The 10,403-nt window shown below is 46.1% G+C and overlaps 1 protein-coding gene across 4 annotated transcripts in view; it reads right to left on the bottom strand.

Annotated features, from left to right (window-relative positions):
- Nucleotides 1-4,410: 4,410 nt before the first annotated feature.
- Nucleotides 4,411-10,403, bottom strand: part of LOC145361989 (rho guanine nucleotide exchange factor 25-like) — a 196,279-nt gene continuing 190,286 nt past the window's right edge. For all 4 annotated transcript variants that reach the window (XM_080217994.1, XM_080217993.1, XM_080217992.1 and 1 more), the window contains one exon: nt 4,411-8,311. In XM_080217994.1, coding sequence (XP_080074120.1) covers nt 8,213-8,311 — 99 coding nt within the window. In that variant the 3' untranslated portion in view covers nt 4,411-8,212. The remainder of the gene's footprint in view (nt 8,312-10,403) is intronic.

The raw sequence follows: 10,403 nt of genomic DNA, 5'->3' as shown, positions 1-10,403 counted from the left end.
GTGTGAATTGTTTCTCAATGTCGTACGGGTAATTATGAAACATTCCTGACTATTTTTCTTACCAGCATCTGGGTAAATGGAGAGGTCAACAACGTAATGACAGGTTAGTCATGGCACAAATCAATTCCTGCCTTCCAGGTTACCTGGATCCATTACAGTTCACCTAGTGCTGCAACAGGCCCACAGCAGACGCCATCTCCTTGCACTCAACCCTGGAATGCCGAGTTAACACCGACACTTATCTTTAGACTCCTATTCATAGACTACAGCTCAGCCTTCAACACCATTATTCCCACAAGACTCATCTCCAAACTCCGTGGCCTGGGCCACAGCTACTCCCTCTGTGACTGGATCCTGAACTTCCTAACTCTCAGACCACAGTCAGTAAGGATAGGCAACAACACCTCCTCCACGATCATCCTCAACACCGGTGTCCCACAAGGCTGTGTTCTCAGTCCTTTACATGCTTATCCCTCCTTATACACCTCTGACTGGCCAAATTCCCTTCCAACTGCTTTGTCTGTATAGTGTGCAATAAAAAATAATTCACTATCCCAATACGTATGACAATAAATTTTAAGTTGATCTTTCTCTACACCCTAGCTATGACTGTAACACTACATTCTGCACCCTCTCCTTTCCTTCTCCCCTATGTACTCTATGAACGGTATGTTTTGTCCATATCGTGTGCAAGAAACAATACTTTTCACTGTATCCCAATACATGTGACAATAATAAATCAAACCAAATCTTTTGGTTCTGGCCCTTCTTACATGCCCATGCAGTATGAACTGTATGCATCAGGAAATAACCTGATCATTTTTTTGCTATGGCTGGAATCCTTCACATGAAAACCCACTTTCCTTATGGTTGCAGGTACAGGGGTGGAGTTGACACCAGAGAGTGAAATCATTTGGAAGAAAGCAGCATCCAGTTTGATTTAAGAAGGAATGGAGTGAGGCTGCTCTTTGTATCCTCAAACGCTCTAGAAATATAACCTTGGGAGAGAAAAGTGCATGGGTTTTATGGTGTTGTTGCAGGACAGGAGTGGAAAGATGGAGTTGAAAATTTGTGGCCAGGACCAAAGATTGGGAAAGTGACGCCTCTTTTGGAGCCCCGCGAAATATTTTGCTTGTCTCCTTTTCAGGTAAAAATGGGATGTCCTTCTTCCCTCTGACCATGTGAATTTTTAAAACGATGTTTTTTGGGATGTGTGCACTTTTTTGAGAGTATGACCTAGAAATGATTTGTGGCATTAGTGAACAAGATCTATTGTGGCATTCCTTGGTCTGTTAGTGTTAGCCAAAAGGTTTATAATTAAAACGGTTAAGGCTCACATTCAAATACCAGACATAGAATCCCTACAGTACAGGAGGAGGCCATTCGGCCTATCGAGCCTGCATAGACAACAGTCCCACCCAATCCCTATAACCCAATGTATTTACCCTACTAATTCCCCTGACAAGGGGCAATTTAGCATGGCCAATCCATCTAACCTACACATCTTTGGACACTAAAGGAAAATTTAGCATGGCCAATCCACCTGACCATCTCTGGACTGTGGGAGGAAACCCACACAGACATGGGGAGAACATGCAGACTTCGCACAGACAGTGACCCAAGCCGGGAATCGAACCCAGATCCCAGGTGCTGCAAAGCAGCAGTGCCAACCAGGCATAGTATACTAGCACATTAAGCATGCACTCATTAACGTCACAACCTCTAGGTTTCTAACTTTTTGATGCAGAACTGACACCATGGAAGCTGTATGGTAATATATTTTTGGTCTAAATTTGTTCTGCCTGCTTGCCATCTAAGTGTCCTTGTTTTACACCCAGTGTGCCAAGTTGGAAAATCCCCCCCCCCCCCCCCGCCTCTTGATGTGAGACTCAGTTGTGGCATTCATGTTTGAGATAGAGGGTTCAAGGCCCACTTCAGACAATCCAGACTGAAGTTTCAGTGCAGTTGGAGGCAGGGACTTTTCAATGAGCTGTTTAAGCAAATAAGCATAGAGATCACATGGCATAACTTTGAAAGGGAGCTCTTGCCAGCACCCTGACCAACATTCATCTCAGCCAATATCATACAAGAGATGACCTGTCATGGTGGCACAGTGGGTTAGCACTGCTGCCTCACAGCGCCAGGGACCCAGGTTCAATTCCTGCCTCGGGTGACTATTTGTGTGGAGTTTGCACTTCCTCCCCACGTGTCTGCGTGGATTTCCTCTGGGTGAGGTTACACTCCAAAGATTAGGTGGATTGGCCATGTTAAATTGTCCCTTAGTGACCAAAGATGTGTAGGTTAGGTGGATTGGCTGTGCTAAATTACCCATAATATGCAAAGATGTTTAGATTAGGGGGAATTAGTGGGGTAAATCTGTGGGGTTATGGGGATCAGGTCTGGGTGGGATGCACTGTCGGAGTCAATGAAGACTTGGGCTGAATGGTCGCCTTCTGCACTTGAGGACTCTATGATGAAGATCTAACTTTTTGACCCCGTTTTTTGGCTATCTGCTCTGTTTTATGATGAAGGTGCTAAATCCAATTTGCAATTGGTTAGATAACTGGTCTTTTAGTTGTGTTGGGGTGAAATGTTTATAAGATGTCACTTGACCATGTTGCTTGTGCCGCTGAGCCACAAAAAAAGCAAACTGCCGTCGGTCTTTTAAAAGTTTTTCCATTTTAATTTGATATATGATACAACAGCCTGGTTCTCCATCTCCACATCTCTTGAAAAGACAATATTTTATTAAAACATGCATATACAGGAGTATGATACATAGAAAACGCTTAGCAGTGAATGGGTCACATTTCAGAACTCTTGTGGGAATTAAATCGCAAACTGATCAGATGTATTGGCAATGAGAATCAAACGGTCCAGTGACATGACCCCCCTCTCTTAGTTTTCCCTTTTTAAGCCCCTCTGATCCCCACCTTAGGCCAGGAGGGTGGATGGAGTTGGGGTTCCTCCAATTTTCTGTTTATCTCATCTTGAAGAGAATTCAATTTCTCCTGGAGGTGTCAACTTTCCTTCACTGTCAAGGCACCGCCCCCCCCAACCATGTGAGGGAACTCATCAATAGCCAATTATGCTTGCAGTTTAAGTTCTTTAAAGTTTATCTATTATTGTCAAAAGTAGGCTGAGATTCACATAGCAATGAAGTTACTGTGAAAATCCCCTAGTCGCCACACTCCTGTTCAGGTACGCTGAGGGAGAATTTAACACGGCCAATGCACCCTAACCAGGACATCTTTGGTCATTAAGGGGCAATTTAGCATGGCCAATCCACCTAACCTGCACATCTTTGGACGCTATATTTTAGGAGTTTTGTCAGGGAGGCAATTATTCCTGCAAAGGGAGGGAAAATCTGGAGTTCTGTCCCCGTGAAGGACTGTGGATGCTAGGAGTCAACTGGAGCTTTCAACACTCAGATTTTGGTTGGGGAAGGGAGTTGGCATTTATGAAGGTAAAGGAGATAGGACCTGAGAAGTAGGAATAGGCCCCGCTCGGACCCACTCCAGTATCCAATGTGCTCTTGGCTGAACATCAACTCTGTTTACCCGCTATGCACCCCCACCCGCACATGGAGACAGAGTTGGCTACAAGTGAAAAAAATGACAGCAGACCTGAGGGGCTGAATGGCATCCTTCTGTTCAAATGCAAAGTACTGCTACTTGCGTGAAGTAATCAGAAGCAGGGGCCGTAATTTTACTGTCATGCCCACTGGAATCGCAGCAGGCGAAGGGAAGGGGCATGGAAAGGTCCATGGGCCTCGGGCAGGACTTTATAGTTTCGGGACAAGTGAGGTCAGAAAATCCCATCCTCCAGTTCAATTATGTCCCGTGGCCTTTTTTTTTTGATATTGTATAAAAAAAAATGAACATTTTGGTTTAATTCCTACTTGTGTTGCTGTTTAAATGTCAAACTGTCATGTTGATTGTGTTGGGGTGGCAGGTCGAGGGGGTTGAGCTATGAGGAGAGGCTGAATAAACTGGGCTTGTACTCGTTAGAGTTTAGAAGAATGAGGCGAGATCTCATTGAGACGTATAAGATGATGAATGGGATGGATAGGATAGAGGTGGAGAGACTCTTCCCGCTCAAAAAAGACAGTAGGACTAGGGGGCACAGCCTCAAGATAAAGGGGGGGCGGTTCAGAACGGAGTTGAGGAGGAATTTCTTCACTCAAAGGGTGGTGAATCTCTGGAATTCTCTGCCTGTTGAAGTGGTGGAGGCTGCCTCGCTAAATATTTTTAAGAAGCGGGTTGATGGGTTTTTGATAAGAGAGGGGATTAAGGGTTATGGGGAGAGGGCGGGAAAGTGGAACTGAGCCACGACAGATCAGCCATGATCTTATTGAATGGCGGGGCAGGCTCGAAGGGCCAGATGGCCTACTCCTGCTCCTATTTCTTATGTTCTTATGTCAAACATTTGAATTGTCAGGGGCACAATTCTGCCACTTTACACGCCTATGAATTTAGGGATGTTGTAGGGTGTTTTTTTCCCAAGCTTAATCCTGGGAAGTGGGACCCTGTCAAAGAGTTGGTGCAGACTCAATGGGCCGAATGGCTCCCTTCTGCACTGTAGAGACTCGATGAAAATGGCAAGGTAGTCCTGGGAATTCAGAGCACTGAACACAGTGGGAACGCAACCCACACTTTTTGTTCCTCTGTCACCAACGCCCTATTGATCTAATTGTTGTCCTTTGGGTATCTTGAAATTGTTAGCAGTTTGCACATCTCTGGGTGGCACAGTGGTTAGTGCTGCTCTATCACAGCGCTAGGGACCCAGGTTCAATTCCTGGCTTGGGTCACTCTGTGTGGAGTTTGCACATGGACTTCAACATGGATAAATGTGTAGTGGTCCATTTTGGCAGGACCAATGGGATGAAGGAGTACAATATCAAGGGTAGGAGTCTTAGCAGTGTAGAGGATCAAAAGGACCTTGGTCCAGGTCCATAGGACTCTTAAATCAGCCTCGCAGGTGGAGGATGTGGTCAAGAAGGCGTATGGTGTACTAGCCTTCATCGAGGGATTGAGTTTAGGAGTCGGGAGGTAATGCTGCAACTTTATAAGACCCTTGTCAGACCCCACTTGGACTACTGTGTGCAGTTCTGGTCGCCTCACTACAGGAAGGATGTGGAAGCCATTGAGAGGGTGCAGAGGAGATTTACAAGGATGTTGCCTGGATTGGGAGGCATGCCTTATGAGGAAATGTTGAGGGAGCTCGGACTCTTCTCCCTGGAGAGACGGGGTTGAGAGGTATAGATAGGGTGGATTCTCGGAGGCTATTTCCCAGGGCTGAAATGGTCGCTACGAGAGGACACAGGTTTTAAGGTGCTGGGGAGCAGGTACAGAGGAGATGTCAGGGTTAAGTTTTTCACTCAGAGGGTGGTGAGTGAGTGGAATCGATTGCCGTCGGTGGTGGTGGAGGCGAACTCGCTGGGGTCTTTTAAGAGACTTCTGGATGAGTCCATGGGATTTAATGGGATTGAGGGTTATAGATAGGCCTGGTAGGTAGGGATATGATTGGCACAACTTGTGGGCTGAAGGGCCTGTTTGTGCTGTAGTGTACTATGCACATTCTCCCCATGTCTGTGTGGGTTTCCTCCAGGTGCTCCAGTTTCCTATCAATTCAAAGATGTGTAGGTTAGGTGGATTGGCCATGGTAAATGTGGGGGTTACAGGGATAGGGCAGGGAAGAGGCATCGTGTGAGATGCTCTGTTCAGAGAGTCAGTGCAGACTCAATGGGCCAAATGGTCTCTCCTGCACTGTGGGATTCTACTCTCTGATTCTATGACCTGTGGATGTTTTCAAAACTCTTCCAAAAAAGGGCAAGGAAGCTTGCTTCCTGAAAAACAGCAACAAATTAAATTATAAATTGCACACATAACAGTGACTTGTGTAAGATATTAGGGAGTAATGCAGTCCGATCTCAGGGCTCAGATACCAACTGTAAACTGGTCACATCTGAATCCTTTGCCAGACGGTGGTGTTCTGTTATTCTATTACAGATAAAGCATCCTCAGTGCCAATCGTGGGAGTTCACCTTAAAGGTTTGCAGCTCCAGCCCTGATTCCTAATGGCTGCAGGAATCTGAGGCCACACGTACCCAGCAGTTAAAACACTATCAAGCAATGGCAGCAATCGGACCAATTTGGATTTGGAGAACAGAGTATATTCCTACTGAGGGTCTCGACAGTGTCAAGGTAGCTTCAAATCATTTGCTTCTTACAATAAATGCTACTGTCTTCAGAGAAGCTGGTACTTTTGTTTTGCCCAGGTTTAGGAGATCTAAGCTAAAAGCAAAACACCACGATGCTGGAATCAGGTACAAAAACAGAAAATGCTGGAAAATCTGAGCAGGTCTGACAGCATCTGAGGAGAGAGAGAATAGAGCCAATGTTTTGAGTCTGGATGACCCCTCGTCAGAGCTATGTTTTCTCTCTCTCTCCACAGATGCCGTCAGACCTGCTGAGATTTTCTAGCATTTTCTGTTTCTGTTCAGGCGATTTAAATTCACTCCCTTGGCCAGCAATGAAATCACTGCAATGTGACTCGGCTGCAGTGAATTCTGGATGCTTGGTTGGTGTAGGGAAGGAGTTGTCAGCGTAAATAAGGGCGACACGGTGGCACAGTGGTTAGCACTGGTTCAATTCTCGGCCTCAGGTCACTGTCTGTGGAGTCTGCACATTCTCCCTGTGTCTGTGTGGGTTTCCACCAACACTCCAAAGATGTGCAGGTTAGGTGGATTGGCCATGCTAAATTGCCCCTTAGTTTTGGAGAGTGAGGGAGGGGGGGTGATTAGCAGGGTAAACACGTGGGGTTATGGGGATAGGACCTGGGTGGGATTGTTGTCAGTGAAGGCTCAGTGGACTGGATGGCCTCCTTCTGTCGGGATTCTCTGATTGTAAATGCGTGGCGGAGAAGCAGAAGGGGTTTGAACGTTACTGAAAGGCCGTTCTCCTAATAACTAGTGCAAGGCGGTGGGCAAGGGGCAGAGCGTGGAGTGACAAGAAAGGGGTGCATAATCTTCAAAAGCAAAAAGAACCATCAGAACCAACAGGGAAGATACGGCAAGGATAGAAATGCTTTATAAAATGCAAACCTCAGAGGGGTCAAACTTGAAAATGGCCTCTGGATACAAAGCTCGGACCACAAAAGAGAGTCGACTGGTACTCCTGCAACATTGAGAGAGAGACAAGTCAACCCTTCTCAACACAGGCAAATACTGGATGTGACTGCAAGTCTTGGCAATTTGGATACATTCCATTTCAGGCAGTTAACTTGTTCACTCTCGTGCTAAAGGTTTGTCATGCTTCCTCGATGCCATGCTTGGATCTTCCACCAGCCGTACGGTTGGCAATGTTTTTCTTTTGCCCCTGTTATTCCAAACCAACGCAACTGTCTTCCTTTTTCCAAGGGTCGGATGTGTGTAATTTGATGGAGTTTTTTTCCCTCGCGAGCGCGCCGGGGGCTTATTTTGATACCAATATTGGGATATATCAATCCCAAAAGTCAAAAGCATAGCACGATCCACACGCCAATATTGAAGTGGGCACGAATCTGTGCCACAGAGCTAGGTGGGGGAGTGAGGGTATCGGGGAGTTTTTGACCGTGCCAGAATCCAGCTGTCAGCTGAGGGTACAACATCGGTGGTTGCAGCTTGCTCTGGCGGCTGAAGCACAGAATTTGCTTTGCGGCCTCGTGGCGAATGCAGTTGAGTGGCTTTTTCAAAAGCGCCAGGTCGCGCTCAGGCCTCAGTCATCCGGATGGCCCATGTTGGCGTGATGTTCGGCATGGAAAAAGTGCAGGCGATTCCACCCTTTGAATCAAAAACTCCCAGACAGAATGTGGCTAAATCTGATTTAGCAATCTGTAAAAACAAGTAACTTTCCTGCTGGAGTAAAACGCCACCACAGCCGCTTCTCACTGCGGTTGGATACAGGGCCCTCAGAACAACACAGAGGTCATGACCTGATGTGTAAGCCAATGAGAAAACTTGTACCCTGCTGCTAACCTTTGACCTTCCACCTGTTAGTGTTACGGAGCACACCTGGGGACACATCAATTGCTTGCCAAACCTTTGACCGATTTGTTCTGAGAATTAGTTCACGGACTACGAACTAACAATAGGGAGTTGACCCACAGTGTGTATGCTCCTGAACGGACGTCCCTTGAAAGCAAAGAAAAAGTGAAAAGCAACGCAATTCTTTTATTGGCTGCTCTCATCCAGATTATCTCGGCTCCTATGCTTGCCCAGCGACTTGTGGCCATGGTCTCTAATCTTATTGGAGTTCCCGTCTTGGGTGTTCTGTTCAGAGTAAGAGAGACAAAGTTAGTCAGGAAAACATGATTGCCATTTCCTTCCAAACACCTCTCCAGCTGCATTGCTGCCTGTGTTAGCCATCACGTTTGCACTTGGGAGAAGCTTCACTTGGGATGAGGGGGATTATCATAGAGTCCTGACAGTGCAGAAGAGACCATTCAGCCCATCAACTCTGCATTGACTCTTTAACAAGAGGATCTTGCCCAGGCCCTCTTCCCCCACCCTATCCCTGTAACACCACACCATGGCCAATCCATCTAACCTGCACATCTTTGAACAACAGGGGACAATTTAGTATGACCAATGCACCTAACCTGCACATCTTTTGGACTATGGGAGGAAACTGGAGCACCCGGAGGAAACCCACGTAGACAAGGGGAGGACATGCAGACTCTACACAGACAATGACCCAAGGCTGGGAATTGAACCTGGCTTCCCGGCACTGTGAGGCAGCTGTGCTAACCACTGTGCCACCCTATGAGGAAAGGTTGGATAAGTTGAGGCCATATCCATTAGCATTTGGATGATTGGGAGGTGATCTTATCAAAAGATATAAGATCTGAAGGCGGTAGATGCTCTGTTTACACTTCCCGCTGCCTCGGAAAAGCAGCCAGCATAATCAAGGATCCCACACACCTACCCACCTACTTCTGTCAGGAAAAAGATACAAAAGTCTGAGGTCACGTACCAACCGACTCAAGAACAGCTTCTTCCCTGCTGCTGTCAAGACTTTTGAATGGACTTACCTCGCATTAAGCTGATCTTTCTCTACACCCTCGCTATGCGTGTAACACTCTCCTTTCCTTCTCTATGACCGGTATGCTTTGTCTGTATAGTGTGCAAGAAACAATACTTTTCACTGTATCCCAATACATGTGACAATAATAAATCAAATCAAATATTAAGTTGATCTTTCTCTACACCCGAACTATAACTGTAACACTATATTCTGCGATATCTAATTTCTTCTCGAAATCACACAACGTTTTGGCCTCAACTACTTTCTGTGGGAGTGAATTCCACACATTCCCCACCCTCTGGGTGAAGAAATTTCTCCTCACCTCAGTCCTAAAAGGTTTACCCCTTATCCTCAAACTATGACCCCTAGTTCTGGACTCCCCCACCATCGGGAACATTCTTTCTGAATCTACCCTGTCTAACCCTGTTAGAATTTTATAAGTTTCTATCAGATCCCCTCTCACTCTTCTAAACTCCAGTGAATATAATCCTAACTGACTCAGTCTCTCCTCATATGACAGAGCTGCCATCCCAGGAATCAGCCTGGTAAACCTTCGCTGTGCTCCCTCTATAGCAAGGACATCCTTCCTCAGATAAGGAGACCAAAACTGCACACAGTACTCCAGGTGTGGCCTCACCAACGCCCTGTACAATTGCAGTAAAACATCCCTATCCCGATACTCAAATCCTCTCGCTATGAAGGCCAACATATCATTTGCCGCCTTTACTGCCTGCTGTACCTGCACGCTTACTTTCAGAGACTGATGCATGAGGACACCAAGGTCTCGCTGAATATCCACCTCTCTCAATTTACGCCCTTTGAAGTAATAATCTGTCTTCTTATTATTGCTACCAAAGTGGATAAGATAATAATGGGACAAACATAGAATCAAAATATGGATCTAGAGAGATATCTGATGACACTGTGTCTTTAAGAAACGTATCTATAACATGTTTCCTGTGAAGGGGTATATTTAAAATTCAGCTCTGGTTGACCTGGTGCCGATTTGTCTAGGCAGCGCCGTGCTGAGAATGCAGGAGAATAATTGACCCTAGGTAATGGGGTAGTTGTTTTAACTCGAGTTAGTGCATTTCTGGTTTTTCCTCTGGGGTTTTAGAGTAGGGTTCAATTTGGTTAATTGACAAGAGACAGTCATGTGAATGGGTGGAGCTAGGCTTACAAGGAAAAACAGTTCAGTTTCTGCTTGATCCTGAAAAAAGCAAGAGGTTTCTCTTTCTCTCTCTCTCTCTCTCTCTGGAGGCTGCTGTTTAAGTGTCAGAAGACAGATGTCTCCCTGTCTCTCGATCTGTGTTCAAAGGCTTGAGGACTGGCAGTCTG

This window comes from Carcharhinus amblyrhynchos, chromosome X, assembly GCF_965287045.1.
Source record: "Carcharhinus amblyrhynchos chromosome X, sCarAmb.v2.hapA, whole genome shotgun sequence".
Lineage (NCBI taxonomy): Eukaryota > Metazoa > Chordata > Chondrichthyes > Carcharhiniformes > Carcharhinidae > Carcharhinus > Carcharhinus amblyrhynchos.
This window is presented reverse-complemented; position numbering and strand designations above follow the sequence as displayed.